Source organism: Monodelphis domestica, chromosome 3 (assembly GCF_027887165.1).
Source record: "Monodelphis domestica isolate mMonDom1 chromosome 3, mMonDom1.pri, whole genome shotgun sequence".
Taxonomy (NCBI): Eukaryota; Metazoa; Chordata; class Mammalia; order Didelphimorphia; family Didelphidae; genus Monodelphis; species Monodelphis domestica.
The window spans coordinates 241,556,850-241,574,842 of NC_077229.1; the positions used below are offsets into that span (position 1 = coordinate 241,556,850).

The 17,993-nt window shown below is 38.3% G+C and overlaps 2 protein-coding genes across 2 annotated transcripts in view; one reads left to right on the forward strand and one right to left on the reverse strand.

The window, feature by feature from the left end:
- SOCS6 (suppressor of cytokine signaling 6) overlaps nt 1-16,156 on the reverse strand; it is a 69,931-nt gene extending 53,775 nt beyond the window's left edge. The window contains exon 1 of the mRNA XM_007487784.3: nt 16,020-16,156. The gene's annotated coding sequence lies outside the window, so the exon portion shown is untranslated. The remainder of the gene's footprint in view (nt 1-16,019) is intronic.
- The window catches only part of LOC130458097 (WAS/WASL-interacting protein family member 1-like), a 29,722-nt gene continuing 26,274 nt past the window's right edge, over nt 14,546-17,993 (forward strand). The window contains exons 1-3 of the mRNA XM_056821063.1: nt 14,546-14,617; nt 14,997-15,037; nt 15,440-16,423. Coding sequence (XP_056677041.1) covers nt 14,546-14,617; nt 14,997-15,037; nt 15,440-16,421 — 1,095 coding nt within the window. The 3' untranslated portion in view covers nt 16,422-16,423. The remainder of the gene's footprint in view (nt 14,618-14,996; nt 15,038-15,439; nt 16,424-17,993) is intronic.

Genomic DNA, 17,993 nt, shown 5'->3' on the forward strand with positions numbered 1-17,993 from the left:
ATTTTCCAGGTGGTAAAGAATCAGAGAAGGAGAATAGAGTGCTCTCCCCCTCAAGACAAGGCAAAGGAGGTATCTCTGTTTTTAAGGTTGACCCAGAAGGAGGAGGGTGAGTCTGTTTTCCCCTTCAACCTTCCCTAATTATGGACCTTCACCTAGCCTGCCAGATTATTACCCTCTATCACTTTGTTACGGTCAGCATGTCCCTCTTCCTAGAAGAGAAGTCACTTCACTTCACTCCCAACTCAGTTTAAGATGCCCCTTATTCAGACTTCAGCCAGTTAATAAAAGATCACAAGTTTATTCTAATGGGGTAATAAAACAAGATAGAGTAAGGAAAGGGAAGTAAGTTAAGGCAAAGGAAAAAGGAAGGAGGGGTCATTAACTGTCTAAATTCTCCTTCCCCCCCAAAGTTGTGGATAACTTGGGCTCCATGGCCTCAAGTCCCAGAAAGGGACAAAGTCTTAACCCTGATTTCAGTCCTGCCCAGTAGGAGCTTCAATTCAAGTGGGGAGACTATGGAGATTCTTTTTATAGGCTTTTCTTCTTTTGTCTTCATCCACTTGTGGGTTTTTTTTTTTTGAGAGGATGAAAATCAGGAATTCAGGAAAGGAAGGTTTTCTTGGGATCAGCCCAGCTAAGACTGTACGTCACCTCAGCTGTCTCAGAGCCAGAGAGAGTCTCAGATTCAGAGTCCCAACTGCTTACTATCTGGATTCCCTCAAGATTCCAAATCTCTCCAGCCTATCCCCCACTGCTGCTGGAACCTTTGCTCTTTTCATTTCCACAAAGTCTCTGTGAACTCTTGTAAATCTCTCCTCTTCCACAAAAATGAGCCTGCTCTTTTGGTAATTCTCAGTTCACATATTGCTGATACCTAGCTTGAAGAATTTTAAACATAACCTTGTTGGCATATGAAATAAGTACAATTGTTTGGTAATTTGAACATTCTTTGACATTGCCCTTCTTTAGGACTGGGACATAAACTGATTTTTTTCAATTCGGTAGCCACTGCTGAATTTTTCAAATTTGCTGACATATTGAAGATGGCACTTTAAAAAGCATTATTATTTTAGGATTTCAAATAGCTCAGTTGGAATTCCATCACCAATATGCTTCCAAAATAAAAGCCGATATTTACATAATTCTTTGTTGCATTCTTTCACATCCTTGCATATCCTGTGAGAAAAAAACTGGGCATGTCTTACTGTCCCTATTTTTAAAAGGAAGAAACTGAGGCTCCCAAGAAGCTTTAAGTCATCTGCCCAATGACACAGTCAATAAGGTTGTCAAACCAAGATTTGAATCCAAGTCTTTTGACTCTAAAGCCATCACTTGCTAACTCCCACATGACTTTTTTTAAGTAAGCTTTTATTGATCTTTTATTTTTACTTCATCATAGGTTTCCCCAGAATCCTTCCCCCTCTCTGCCAGAGTCATTCCATATGAAAAAATAGTAATTTTAAAAGATATGTCTAGGAGACTGCTAGGTGGCTCAGTGGATAGAGTGCTGAGCCTAAAGCTAGGAGGGCCTGGCTTCAAATTTGGCCTTCCTAGCTGTGTGACTCTGGTCAAGGCACTTAACCCTGTTTGCCTATACTGGTCCTTCTGTTACTAAGTCAGAAAGTAAGATTTTAGGGGGAAAAAAGACATGTTCTAAAAGTGTTAAAAAATCGTTACAACTAACTCAATAAATTGAAAGTCTAAAAATGTGCATTGTACAATACACCTATGGACCTCCTATTATCCCTCTCATATATCTTTCCATGTTTCTCTGAATTCATCAAATTCATCATTTCTCACATATAGCACAGTAATATTCTATTACATTCAAGTACCATAATTTGTTTAGCCATTCCCTAATAAAAGGGCATCCTATCTGTTTTCAATTCTATGCTATCACAAAAAGTACTACAATCACTATTTTGGTACACATGGGGACTTTCTTCTGTTCAATTAATTTCCTGGGGTATAAGCCCCATAATAGAATCTTTCAGCAAAAGGGCATGGGCATTTCAGTCATTTTTTTAAAGTATAATTCCAAATTGCTTTCTAAAATAGTTATACCAAATCAAAACTCCACCAAAATGCACCTTCCAACATTGACTATTAACATTTTTTGTCATTTTTGTCAACTTATAGGTTATAAGGAGAATTGGGTAAATTTTCATTTCTCTTACTATTTATGATTTGGAGCATTCTCTCATGTAGTTGCATTCTCTCATGTAGTTGTCAATAATTTTCACAATCACTTTTTGGAGAACTGTTTATTCATATCTTTTGACCATTTATCTATTGGAGTATGGCTACTGGTCATGTTTATGTATATGTTAACTACAGTGATCCCTCACCTATCATGGGAGTTATGTTCCAGAGACCCCCATGATAGGTGAAAATCCGAAATAGCGGCATTATATTTATTTTATTATTTATATATATTTTAAGGCTTTATAAACCCTTCCCACTCTCCTAGAAACCTTTTCCACACTCATTAACCTAGAGTCACTGAGCCCAGGATACAGAACACAGAGCTGTGGTTGTTCACCTTTCATTCCATCAGCCAATATTGTGCCATGTACAATCTCACGTTGGCAAACTTGAACAAGTGGTAGTGGCATACTGCATTTCCATTGTGTACAGTACAGTATTCATCCACAAAATCTCATGATAGAGTGAAAAATCTGTGATACAGGATTAATTAAAAAAAAAAACGTGCTAAGTGAATTACAATATAGTGAGAAAAGACTGTATTTAGAAATCTTAGAGAAATTTGATAGGATTTTTTGTTCCCATTTTCTACAGCTTCCCTTATAATCCTAGGTACACTGCGTAAAAGCTTTCAAGTTCATATAATCACAACTATGTATTTTATCTTTCATCAAGGCCTCTATCCCTTGTTTTGTAAAAGAACACAGCTCCAACTGATCAAGGTAAAAGGTATATTATCTGTTTCTCTTCTAAAATTTTAACATAATCTTTACTATTAAAGGTCATGTATCCATTTAAAATCTATTTTGGAATACGTTGTACTGTGTTGGTCCAAGTCTAATTTCTACTAGACTGCTTCTGAGTTTTTATTGATTAGGGGATACTTACCTAAGGATTTGTGTTTTCTGCATTATCAAACACTAGATTATTGAGTTATTTGTTGTTTCTGATATTTTCTTGTCTGGCTTTATCCCATTAATCTCTGTATTTTTTAACTAATACCAGATGGTTATGATGACTACTACTTATAGTCTGAAGTGAGGAAATGCTACCTCACCTTCATCCCTATCTCTTGACTTTTTTTAAAAAACTCTTATGCTTTCTGTTTTAGAATCAATCCTGTGTATTGGGTTGCAAGGTAGAAGATGGGAAACTGATAGGCATGGAAGTGTCTGAGGGCAGACTTTCTAAGTATACACCAAATTTCAAGAAAAATGCCTAGGGTTCTGGACTTGCAGAGTAAGCAAGTGCTACCTTAAATGCTTTCTACCTATGTGACCCTGGGCAAGCTACTTAACCTTTCTGTGCTTCAGTTCTCTAATGTTTAAAATTATAGGTCTGCCTCCACTTGATGGTCTGTTTCAAAGATCCCTTCCAGCTCTAAATCTATGAATCTATTAATTATGATCCTATGAACTAGTTGTAATAAAAGTTATAAGAACATAGATTTCAGGGAAAAATTTTTGTTAACTCTGCTCAAAAACAGAAGGGGCTAGCTGCCTTGTTACGCAGTGAGATTCTACCAAATGAGGTACTCAATGAGAAGGTCTATGACAATTAATAAGAATATTGTTTAAATGATTCTTGTATTACTGAGAAATTTAAGTAGATGAATGGAAAACCACAATTCTAAAATGTTTTCTAAAGTGATATTTAAAGGCATTAAGGTGATTGCAATTCTTAATTTCTATAAATTACAGGCATAAAACTGAAATTTATGAATTGTGATTTAAAAAAATAAAGGTGCATGGCTAATGTTATGTTCCAACTACATTGTTTGCATTTAATAAATTATATACTTTGCAATAACAAATTGCTATACATGTTGGGATCAAATTAATCAGTTCCTTATTTTCTGGCACTGGAAAAGTAAATTTATACCAGTGAAAGAATCATTAAATTGGGGCAGCTTGTAGCAGACACTTCCTACCTATGTGACCCTGGGCAAGTAGTCATTTAGCTCTGATTTCTGCCTCTTATTAATTTTCTACCTTGGAACAGATACTTAGAATCAATTCTAAGCCAGAGGATGAAGATTTTTAAAGAATCATTAAATCTTAACCAGAATGATAATAGAAAGAAGTAATAATAAATATAACCATTTTTTTGTGTGAGAGTATAAGACAAATGAGTCTTCAATCCTGTTTATCTTCTACTCATTTCCATTGTAGTTATTATTTATGAAATGTAAGACTGGATATGTCAGTTCATTTAACTGTTGGATTGCTTTTTTCCATAGTTATAATAACAAAAAGAGTTATGCAATATTTTTACTGCATAATGATAATCAGTAGAGTGCTTATGGTAGAATGGATAAAAAGGTTGTTGAAATTGGAATCAGAAAGTCCTGAGTTCAAATACATAAAATGTCACTTAAACACTCTGAGATGCCTTGGTTTTTTCATCTGTAAAATAGAATATCAGTACCCACCACCCAGTTTTGTTGTGAAAATAAAATGAGATAATAGTTGTAAAAGTACTTTAAAAACTTTGAAGTAGTATGTAATGTCTTTTTATAAATATTTGATACCAAGTGTTCTTTGGAAACTTAAGACATGGTTTAAGAAACATTGAGGACATTTAAAAGCTGCAAAAGAAGGTGACTTGATCAAGTAATTAGAATCAAAGGCAGACCAAGTATCATACTCTGCCATATAATATTTTTAAAAACCATTAGATATCCTCCAGGACACTTTGAACATTCTTTTTGTAAGAACTTCAAAAAGGCAGGGATGAGAATTATACAATATAAAAAGTCTCTATGGGTTATAATCACCACTTGGGGAGAGGGGGCACCCATAGCAGTAAGATTACAAGTTCCCAGGAAGAAGTACTGAGTTCCATTCATCCCTGTTGAAGTAACCAGAGAATCCCCTCAACACTAACCCTTGAGTCCATTCCTTACTGCTTCTGTAAGGCAAACACCTCAGTGTATCCTAAGAACTCCCTGCCACTTGCCCTTTGCCTCCCCAGGGCCTCTGGAGGTCTTTCCAATTGCCCTGATGTTGAACTCTCAAGTACAGTATCTCTGATGAGAAGGTTAGCTTCTTGAGAACAGAAACTATTTTTTTTGTTTATATCCTCAAGGCATGGCACAATGCTTGACGCTTAATATGAGGGAGTTAAATGATGCAGTGGCTAGTATAGTAAACTTCAAATAAGGAAGGTCTGAGATCAAATTCTGCTTCAGATACTTGCTTGCTATATGTTCCTGGGCAAATCACTTAACCTCTCTCTGACTCAATTTCCTCATCAGCAAAATCAGCAAAAAGGATAATAATAGCACCTACTTCGGAGTTATTGCCAGAATAAAATAACATCTGTAAAACACTTTGCAAATCTTAAAATACTATGTAAATGCTAGCTAAATGCTTTTTAGTTCACTGAGTTATTCATTCATTCTATAGAGAAAAAAATAGGAAAAGCAATTAAAAAAACCCAAGAAAACCAAATTTAGTTCTGGATCAATCCCTAGCATGCTGTGTGATCTTAAGCAAATAATTTAATGTCTCTGTGTCACAGTCTTATCACATTCCCCAATATGTATATGGTTAAAGGATAAAGACAATTTTCAAAGAAACCCAAATTATCAATAATCATATGAAAAAAATTCTAAATCACTAACTAGGAAAATAGAAATTAAAACACACCTATCAAGGCTGTCAAGACGAAAGATTTAAGTGGCAAATGTTGACAGAAAAGTTGTGAGAAAGTATGGTATTGCACTCATTATAGAACTAGTATTGTCTAGTCATTCTAGAAAGTGATCTGGAAATATGTCCAAAAAGTAATTATAATGTACAGATTCTTTGACCCAGCAAAACCATTCTTAGGCCTATAACCCAAACAATGAAGGAAATGATCTATGGTATTTATAGCAGCTCTTTTCATGGGAGCCAAAATTGGAAACTAAGAGACTACCCTACTGGGGTATGTCAAACAACTGTGTTAATATGGATATAATGGAATATTACTGTGCCATAAGAAATAATGAAATGGGCAGTTTCAGAGGAAATTTGGAATGACCTTTGTGAATTGATGCAAAGCAAGGTGAGCTGAAATAGAAGAATTTATATTATAATTACATTACAAAGAAAAACAACTTTGAAAGTCTTAAAGAACTGTGATCAACATAATGATGGATAAGTTCAAAAGAATAAGGATGAAACATAGACACCAAGCACTTTCTGGCAGAGAGGTGATGAACTTAAAATGCAAAAAAAAAAAAAGACTATACACTTGGCCATAGTCAATGAGGCAATTTGCCTTTCCAGACTATGCAGCTATGTATTAAGGGCTTCATTTTCAACTTTTTTTTTTTTAATTTTATCAGTTGGAAAGGGCAGAATGTGAGGGACAGATAAATAAGTAAACTATTAAGATAATCTTATAAATTCCTTTCCAGATCTAAAACAATAGTATCATATATTATAAATAGTGGTATTTATGTGCATTCGCAAGTACATAGACATAAGGGGGGGTTTCTGAAGTTTTTCTGGATTAGTGAAAACAAAGTTACTTAGAGTTTTAAAAAGTTACACTGGTTTTTATGTTTTTAGGTTAGCTTTCTTACTTTAATGTGCTTCAAGGGAAAAAAAATGGGGGGAGGGGGGAGGAGGGAAAGGCAGTGTGCTGGGGAAGAATGACCTAGGATTTTAATGGTTAGGGAATTCTGAGGAAAAACCCTTTAAGCAACTAAAACTAAAAAGGGAAATTATGGAAAATAGCAGAAATTTCTAATTGTTACTATTTTCCTTCCAAGGGAAATATACAAATTTATTCCCACTGCTAAAATCAGATAGCATATCATACCATAACTACATGTAGAACTTTAGAAAACGGAATTTTAAAAAACTAACAATAAAAGCATAGAAATTCTAATTTTCCAGACAACTGAGGATTAGTAGTTTAGATCTGTAATTCCATTGCTTTAGAGCAACTATTCTCAAACTTTTTTTTAAAATTTTAAACATTATTTTATTTGGTCATTTCCAAACATTATTCACTGGAAACAAAGATAATTTTCTGTTCCTCCCTGCCCCCCTCCCACCACCTTTCCCTCTCCCATAGCCGAAGCACGATTCCACTGGTTATCACATGTGTTCTTGACTCGAACCCATTTCCCTGTTGTTGGTATTATTCTCAAACTTTTATGAACCCCTTTAAACTGTTAAAAATGACTGAGGAAACCTTCCCTCCCCACCCCACTCAAGCCAATTATTGATATTTACCATGTTTGAAATTAAAACAGCTTGGGTTTTTATTAGCAAATACCTTTGACCTTGGGAACCCCTTAAAAGGATTTTGGGGACTCTCAGGGGTTTTAGGATCAAATATTGAAAGCTACTTCTTTAGGAAATTCCTCCTGAGGAAATTTCTCCTATTAATGCAATCTGTAAGTGTTCTAAAATTTAGAATCTTATATGGGACACATGAAATTAAATGACTGCAAAATCTATAGGATGCAGCCAAAGCAGTACTCACATCACTTATTAAATCCAAGTCTTCATTTTAAGATAGATTATTTATCCAGGACAGTAGGGTCCACATTTGTGGGGTATAAATTCCCAAACCAACCTCAAATGGCTGAAACCAGGCAATAAGCAAACATCTGCTGCCTCCCCCACGTATATATGTACCCCACCCCCAGCACTCCTTGGTTTTGCAGGCAGTCTTCCACATCAGGGCAGATTTCTGACACTCTGCAGGTGGACCTCCAGAATTAAGTGTTGACCATGACTGAAAGAGAATCTAAGGATAAGGGGTCCCCTATTGTATATTACACTTCCTCTCAAATACTAGAATTAAAATGTAAAATGAGAGGATAGAGCAACTAGATGGCTTACAATCCATTCCAGCTATCTAAATCAATGAGCCAATAATCTCAACTTTGCATCTCCCAGAGCAGTTAACAGTGTTCTTCAAATAGTAGCCCCTTAAATGTTTTTTTAAGTGAATAAAAGAAATGACTATGTGGAAAGGAAATAAGACTGACAGTTGGTGGGGGAAGGGGCATCTGGGAGTGGCAGTTGGGTCTTGTACCTAGCACTTCCTTCCTGCTGTGTGGGACTTGCTTCCTGGTGTTGGAGGAGAGAGGAGTTTATTCAGCCCAGTCTGCTGTGGTGTGCCTCTTTTTGGTTCAGCCCGAAGATTCAGGCCCAATTACTTCTGAAAGTCAGAACTGTTCTTGTTTGCTTTCTGTCTACTGCTAAGATTCTGAATTAGACTAAGCAGGACTGATATAGAGTAGACGGGAGTGGGAGAACCTCCACTAGCCTGTGGGACCTGGCCTTATACTCTGAAGCTAAGGAAAAAACTCCAATCCCAACTGGTTGTTAAACTTTATATTATTTGAATTTGCAGTCAGATAAGTGGACTATCTTTTCTGGTCATAGAGGGAGCTGAACTTCAGTTCAGTCATTCAACGACAAACAGTCCTTATTGGACCCCTGCTGCTTCCTCTCAGCAGGGGGCATCTCACTCCTTTGCCTCACTGAGCAATATTCCCACTCTCTCCCTTCAACTCCTCCATACCCCATACAAACCTCCCATTATTCCCCTGTTTTCCAATCCTCCATTTCCTTTCCAAATAAATATTACAACTACTAGAAAAAATGAAATTCAAATGCAAAAAGATTAAGGTATATTAGAGAGAACACTGGCATAGGAATCCGTGAGTTCTACAAATGGCTTCTAAGTTTGAACATGCTATAACCTCACTATTAAGTGTAGTTTCCCTCCTCCAGAACTCATTTTCTTCCGTAAAATGAAGATCTTCGGCTAGAACAGTACTTCTTAATCTATTTTGTGTCACAGACCCTATTTGTTAGTCTGGTGAAACTTATAAACCCTTTCTCAGAATGGTGTTTTTTTTTTTTTTATGAACAAAATACAAAAGATTACAAAAGAAACATGTTGAATTGCAGTTATCTAAATATTTTTACACCATGGAAAATTTTTCTTAATTAATCAATTAAATAAAAATTTAAAAACAAAAGCAATAAATATTTTTACAAAAAACAAATTCATGGTAGTGCTAGGTTAAGAACCTATGGATTAAAGAATCTCTGAGGACTAATCTCTATGACCATGACTCAACTTTTTAAAACTCCTCCCACCAAATATAAATTCTTTAAAGTAGGACTTGTTTCTTTTTACCTTTGTATCCTCAACACTGGCATAGGACAAGTGCTGACATAAATGCTTACTGAATGAATAAAACTGTATTAAGTTTTCCTTAAAAAAAAAAAAAGGTAGTAAATAGGGCCCCTTATCTGAGGTTCAGCTACCCATGTGGGGAGTGGGGGGAGAGGTGTCCAAGGCAGCAGTGGAAGTTCTTGCATAGTTTCAGTTACTAGTTTCTGGTGTACACAGTCTGAAGGGCAGTATGCCCTCTTTCTTCTGCTTTAACTTTCACTTTTTAAGGGTTGGGGGCAGCAGAGGCAAGGGCCTTTTTTTTAGTTTACTAGACTGCTTCATGATTATGCTATGAGTCATTTTGTTTTTTATCAAAGTACTTCCTATAATCACTTTCCTATATACAGGGAAACCATATACACACAAAAAATATGTATTCTTCTATATGCAAGGGATACATTTCTATGAATAGAAAAAATTTGATCCCCCACCCCCAAAGCTGATGTTCACTTATATTTGCCGTCTCAGCCATCCATGGTTGGAATGTATCCCCTTTGGATGCAGGGTCCCTACTGTATATACTTTTAGCTTGTCATTGAAATGCTGTGGTCAAAGGATTAAATTTCACCTCTACTCCTATCTATATTCACTTGTATGACTCACTGTAGTATATTCATAAGGGATTGGAGTGATATAGTGTCTCCCCCCCCCCCATATAATATCCTATACTGTATTTTCAAGGGCTTCATAACCTGCAGGTCCAAAGAATTACAAATCTGGAGTCGACCCCCTCATTTTACAGATGAAGAAGTTATGGTCTTGAAAGATTTAGTGACTTTCCTAAAGTCACAATGGTAGTAAGTAAAAGAGGCAGAATTTAAACACAGGTGCTAGAAGCAAGCATTCTTTCCATTGTACACTTCTACTTAATTCAATTCGAGATTTATTTATTGAGCATCTATTTTGTGCAAGGTTAGTTTCTATTTTATTTCTTCTAAACCAGTATTTCCCAGCCCTGATGACAGTATAGAATAGTAAAATATTTAAATAACTACTTTTAGTTTCCTCATGGAAGATTCACATGGGGCTTGAATCTGGGCTACCATGTGATAAATATTTATTAAGCAAGTGCTATGTGCCAGGCACTGTGCTTAGGAGCTAGGGAAACAAGACAGACAAACCTTGCCCACAGAATTCTTACATTCTAATGGGGGAAGAGAATACACAAAAATAAGCAGAAAAGGGAGTTAAGAGGGTCAGTGGCAGAGACATGATAAAAAGATGATGGTGAAGTAGAAAAGCTAGCAGCAAATGAAGATATAGCTAGCATTTGGGACTCTCTATAAAGAAAGGATATGGAAGTTTTTTGCTCAATCTTCCAGCCTGCCAATCAACTGACTGGCACCAAGGGAGGGGACCAAGGTAGAACCAAGATGAAGGGGGGGGGGGTAGGGAGGTGGAGATTAAAAATTCCTAATAAACACTGCTCTAGAATTACTAGTTTCTAGAAGCAGCCCAGGTAATACTAAGAGAAAAAAAGAATAATTAAATTAATTTTCCTTTATTTTTATATGAAAATGACACTAGTTAGACTTCTATTAGAAAGTTATTAGTGAATATGCAGTTGTATAGCTTTATAATCCAAACCAATTCATTTTTAATTTCTTTTTACTGTAAGACATTTTTTCCCGTCTTCCTAGAGATAGTGTATATTTTACTATGTTTGTAATTAAACCACAATGTACAATGAACACCTCTCCCTAGGGCTAATTTGTTTTGGCCAGTTTGCCTTTGGCCTGACAGCTATAGCTATGCCCTCAGGACTAAGTACAAGAGGCCAACTTCCAACCTCCATTCTCAAACCTCAGAATTCTTCTGTCTTCTTTGTCACTTGCTGTCTTCTTTGTTATTGGAGATGACTCAAAAAATGTTGATAAGCTACTTATATTGCTTTCATCATTGCCTTCATGTTGTCTATAGCTGCATCTTGCCTTTCTTTTTTATTGTCTCATCTCTCATCTTATGCCTTTTGTAACTTACACTTGGCACCTCAGATTCCTCACAAAAGGGATATATTGTTGTTGGTACTACCAGCCAAAGAGCTCATTTCCAGGCTCCAAGCTTTTCTTGGCTACTATCTTGAAGCTCTGTGCATAATTGTTTTTTCTTCATTATCAGAGATTCTTTGGGGTTTTGTTTCTTTCTTATTAATAGGTTCATGGCTTCTCAGAAACTGTAGGCTATGGGATGGCTGGGCTTTACATAACTGAGATTACACTATCCCTATGAAGATAAATTTGGTTTCAGTAGTTTTCCATCAGGCCTCCTTTAGGATCTGTTGAATTCAGACTCAGGATAAACAAATAGAACTCCAAACTAAGACTGTTCAGGTCAACCCTGTATGATAATATAACAATTTTATTTACCTGGAAAGTGAAATAGCAATAGCAATAGATAAAAATATCTACTTTTTAAAATATCTTGCCTTCTGACTTAGAATTGATACTACCTGTTCCAAGGCAGCAATTGGATTTAAGTGACTTGCCCAGGGTCACACACCTAGGAAGTATATGAGACTATACCCAGGACCTCCCACCTCAGACCTGGCTCTCTTTTTACTGAGCCACCTAGATACCCTTAATAATGTTTACCTTTAATACAATGAAAAAAGACTTAAGTCTTATGAAAGATCTAACAGATAAATTTAAGAGAATTCAGATAGTCTTATTAAGCAATCTGTTTAATTTAAAATTCTCCCAAGTTAACTTGTGTTTGCTGTCCATGAAATCATTTCAAAGTAAAATGTCTTTTTAATAATCCAATGTGTTAAAAAATCATAATAAACTACTTTAAAATGTTCATGAGAATTCCTCTTTTGACCACAAACCAAAACTCCCCACCAATCCCTACTCCTCTTATAATTCATAGGAAATACTATAATAAGCTGTTAACATAAGAAATGATTCCGTTATATTATTTATGAAAAGAGATCCAATCTAGGTCCCCTAAAAAAAAAAAAGTATATTTTCCCAAAAATGCTTGCAGACATCAGAAACTCTAAGATGTTAATGGCTATTACCAAGACCACCAGAAAATGTCTTTGGGGTACATAGGCATATATGGGGGAAGGGCTGGGAGAACAGGGGAAGTGAAGGGTAAAGTATTAGCTGAATGTCAATTGGCTATCTTGATTTGTATTACACTGTGAGGAAAACATTCTATAAACTCAAAAAAACTATATAAATGTTCATTGTTAGAAAGTGAAGCTAATGTTTTTTTTCCTTTGACTTTGGCTAAATAACATATCTTATTGCTATTTCTTATTTATAAGGTATTTGTTACAAATTGGATTAATATAGCAAGAATATTACCAAAACAGAAAGGAGGGACAGTAAAGGAATAAGGATTTATTAAGTGCATCTAGTGACTGGCACTATCCTAAGCACTTTACAAATAGAAACTCATTTAATTAAAAGAACAAGGAGGAAAAAATGTCCCAAATTCCAAATCAAACCATTTTAGTTTTTTTCCCCCTAAGAATTCATATCTATACAGTATTATTTACTGTGTCATTATTTTGCTGCATTAAAGCTGCCTGGCCGAGCAAAATAAATATGCCAATTTGAAGACAAACATTTGTGAAAAACTAATTTTCTGCTAAGTAGTAGGGCATTAAATTGCTTTACCTTTCTCTGAAAACAAGGAAATACTAAAAGAGGGTGTTGAAAAAGAAGAATTACTAAAGGTAATACTGAAGTACCTAAAGTACTAATTTAATCTTCCAAACATAGGCAGCCCAGCACAGTCAAAAGAGGACTAGATTTGGGATCTCAAATCCTGGCTCTGAAAAAATACTATAACTATTGATATAATGATATTTAGCAAATATTTGTATAGTGCCAGACACTGTGCTAAAAGCTATACAATTACTATCCCATTCAATCCTCACAAACACTCTGGCACATAACTGAGGCAAAAGATGTTAAGTGACTTGCACAGAGCCACACAGCTATTAAGTGTCTGAGGCCACATTTGAACAAATCTTTCTGACTTTAGGACAAGGAGTATAGACTGGGTCACTAGCTGTTTAGCCAATCAACCTAGACAGGTCACTTAACTTCTCTTAGCTTCAGTCTCCTGTTTCTGGAAATAATATTCCCCTTACTTATCTCACAGAGCTCTTAAAGGGATCACATGAAATACTGTATGCATAGCTGGCATTACATAAGCAAAACATTTTAGTATTGTTATATTAAAAAGAACAATTCCTGAAAATATCTCATACTGTAAAGCAATGTTTTACAACTCAGATCTATGAATAATAACCTGCATACACCTAGTAAAGCAAATCATCTCCAAATGGTCAATCTTGAGCAAGTAGGGACACTCCCCACCCCAAACTGTGACAGCTCTGGCTCACTGTGCCATCAGAAATGCCATCAAGTTACCAGGGGCAGGGAAAACTGTTTCTACTAATTTTATCTTCCTTATTACTTGCTTATGGAAATGTGGCAGGCACTTCCTTCTATGTTATCAATACTCCTCCCTCTGGAAAGACTTGAGGTAATAAAAGATTTATTTCTCTAGAACAGAAAAGTTAGGAACTCCTGCAAGGTGCATCCTCTACTTTTTAAAAATTTTTATACCCATACCTTCTGTCGTAGTATCAATTCTAAGACAGAAAAGTAGCAAGGGCTGAGCAGTGTGATTAGGTTAAGTGACTTGTCCAGGGTCACAGAATTAAGAAAGTGCCTCAGGCCATATTTGAACTCAGGTCCTCCTGACTCAAGGCCCAGCTCACTATCTACTGTGCTATCTAGCTAGTTACATCCTATTCAGTCAATAGCAGTCTGGTCATATATTTGCCTCCTGGGCATGAGGTTAGTTCTAGGTGACTAAAAAAGCTGTCCTCTATACCTACTGCTAATGTGGGAAGCAATTTCCAGATATCCTTAGCAACTCTGCCTTAGGCTCATTATAAAAAGTATCAGCTAGGAACCACTTCATTCTAACAGCCTGTTCAAGTCTATTTGTTTGACAGACACCTTTCCACAGCTCCTAGAATATAGGTAACTTTCATATCAAATCTATGATTTATGAATGAGTAAAAGAAATAAATTCCTTAAATGGAAAGGTCTCACATCAATCTATCAACTTTTATCAACTTTCTCCTTATGATCAAAATGTGTTTTGACTCCCCAGCATGACCAGCAACAATAAGGTTCTCTTTTCAGTGGCAAAGAAAGGATTAGGAAGAAGGTACTGGTCGGAAAAGGTGAGGGCAAAGCCAAGTATGGCAATGTGACTGAATCTAACAAATAACAGTAGTAAAGAACTAAATCTGCAGGTGAAACTCGGAGACTGCGTTTGAGTTAAATATATTTAAAACTGGTATTCTATATGTCACTTAAAAGTTTTAAAAGAAGCTAAGATATCCAAGAAATAGCACTTTAAATGATGAACACAACTGCACAGATCCCTAACTAGCTCTATAAATGGATTCTCCCTTTGAGAGAATTTCTAAGTTCAAAAAAACTCTTCCTAATCCATCATAGGTAGATTGCAGGCATGTCAGACACTGTGCTTTAGTGGACAATCAAAGAACTTTTTTTTTTTCATGTTTCTGTTCCACCTTGTTCTTCCTCTCTTCTTAGATCCTATCAGAGGAACACCAATTGGACATGAGACCCAAAAGGTCAAACTGACCTACAACCAGGTACCAGGTCTTCCTCAAAATTTCAAGCGTTCAGTCACACATGGGGCAATGATTCAACTCAGTAAGGCCTGCCTCAGGGCCCAGAACAGGCTCCTAGTAACTAATCCAAACCTACACCCTAGTCCCAAGTCTGCCCAGTTACATACTGAGAGCAGCCTTACTTTGTAGAAAGTGTTCTATTTCAGCGGAGACGCGATCCCCAGCCAATTTTACCTGGGCACTTTAAATACTGAATACAAAGTAAATCTGTGTGTGGTGGGGTGGTCACCAACGAGGAAAAGGGAGTAGGAGCGGAATACCGTGCAGGCACAGAGTGGGAGGGGTGCAGATATGGGGTACAGGTATTTGGGGGCGGTGCAGGGAGTTTCTGGTTTCTTACAGCACTAAGTCCACTTACAAGCCGTCCTCACCGGGCTTTCCTTCTCCTCCCTGTACCCCCAGGGATGAGGTGAGGGAGAGGAAGGGTGAGCCGAGAGACTCGGGCCCCCGAGTTTGTTCCTCCTCCTCCTCCTCCTTCCTTGGATCCTGCCGCTCGGGCCCCGCACCGCAGCCTGGGGCTCTCTGCTTGCTCCGGCCCAGAGGCCGCACTGAGGCCCCGGCCTCTCTTAGGGGCCTGCGGGCCACACGCAGACCCACACATGCCGGCCACAAAGGCGGCGGCGACGGGCCTCGCTGGTCGCCTCCAAGGGAGTCCGGGAGGGAGGGGGAGAAACCCAAACAAACAGCGGAAACGCCGCCCGCACCAGGCCGCACTCGGCCGGGCGGCCGCCGCCGCCCCGGTTCCCCGGGACAGGGCCAGAACCCCGTGAAGGAGCTCCGCCGTTCCCGAGCTCCCTTGATCCTACGGACAGGCGCCCCGACTTCCAGCCCCTCCATCCTTCCTCGGGGCGAGCGTCCCAGCAGTCACGGGAGGGAACTCCTCTCCCACCCCCGGCTCCTCGAGGAGAGGGAGGACACTTACCCTGCAGCGGGGCCCGGCTCCGGCGCCCGGCTCCCTCCGCCGCCGCCGCCGCCGCCGCCGCCGCCACCGCCTCCTCCTGCTCCGGCTCCGCGCCCCGGCGCTGGCGCTGCCGCCGCCACCGCTCTCCTCCCTCTTCTCCACTCCTCCTTTTTCTCCTCCTCCTTCCCAACTCCTCCTCCTCTTCCCCGTCCTCGTCCTCGTCCTCCGGTCCCAAGGGGCGCTGGGGGCACGCAGGCAGGCAGCCCACAGCCGCCTCCCAGCGGCTCAGCCCGGGGCGCGGAGGCACCCACGGTGGAGCGCGAGCACTCACGGGCACGCGGCCCGGGAACAAGGAAGAGGACAGTCCCGGCCAAGGAAAGGAGGGGCGCCCGCAACTCTGCCCGGCTGCTGGGAAAGAAGTGAGGGTAAGAGGGGGAGCCAAGGAGAGAGAGCCTGCCCCTTCCTCGAGCTCGGGCAGGAGCGTCCCGTTTCATACACGCTTCCCTACCACCGCCTTCCTTTTGTATCCAGCCTCTTTCTACTTCTTGCTACCTCATTCTCCCCTTCTCTCTTGGATTTACCCTCGGCCACACCAAAAAAAAAAAAAGTCGTTCTCATTCAGTCTACGAATTCAAACTTCCTTCCTACATTACCTGCCTCGCCCTTTCCCCTCACCTCCAGCTGCTTGGAGCCACCCCAGCCTACAATGCCAAGTTCATCGCACCTTTCTTAGACTTCTTCAAAAGCAGCCACATCCCCTTGCCTCTAGCACCGGCGCCCAGAGTCTGAACCTGCTCTGGCTGGATTGGGCAAAGAGGCATTGACTCCCTGAGTCTTAAGAGGAAAGAAAGAGATAGGAGAAGAGCAACTGCTTGTACAATTCATAGCCTTTGAAACAGGGTGCTGCCGTAGCACTTTCTTGTTTTAGCAGATTCTTTGATGTTTTCTGCCCAATATTTCTTTGTTTTGGTATTTTACAAAAGTTGTATACGAATGCATTTTTACAAATAGATATGTCACTGATTTCCAGGCATGGATCACAACTGTAAATTAGTAACTTTTTTCTCCCTTTCACACGGAATATCTTCCCTTTTTCTTCTGGGATCCTTTAGTGTTCTCAACCTTCCTCTTACACATACTGTTAATTAATTGGTTAAGATCCCTTTAAATGATCAACCCTCAACCCTGGGGGACAATGGATTTCTTCCATTGTTTTAGTCGTCTACTTTTTTCTTAATTGTTAATCTATTTCTGGAGTGAGCTCCTACTACATGATATACAGTATGGCAAATCTGCACTTCTGCTCTTATGTGGGGTGTCAATAAGAATAAATAAGATGATATTACAGTTTTAATTAAGCTGATAAAAGACGAACTGTTCAAATTTATCTTGGGGAATTACTGATTTAAAAATTATTTTTCTTGAATGGCATAAGATTGAATAAAATATGATGATTGTGTAAAAATGGGTCTTTTGTACTGTGGCTGGTTATTTTTTTAAATGTTCGGTTTAATTCTTTACCAAACCAATAGCACCGAGTACTCTGAAAGCATAATGATTTATAAAGCATAATGATTTTAAGATAATAAAGGAAGAAATCCTTAAAGCAGCTTTCGGAAGGGAGTTAAGTAGTTTATGTAGGATTAATTTCATTGGGTCACTATTGGAGCATAGAAGTTTCTCTTAATCAATAGGTTGATCACTATCACCTTTAGTGTTTCTTGGAGTTTTAAAATATACCTTAGTTGCTACATTTCATTCAAAGGTTAACAGATATAATTTAAAGATAATCTGATTACTGTTATTGTTAATTCATTGGTTAGGATCCTCTTAAAAGACCAAGAGATTGATAGTCTTTTACTTCCATCTCTTACAAACCTCATTCACTGCTTCTCACAAAAGAAGGAACTACCATAGAATAGAGGGTGATTATAATAGAAATTACCATAGTGACTGGGAAATATTGATAATTCCTGATACTTATGTAGCTTTAAA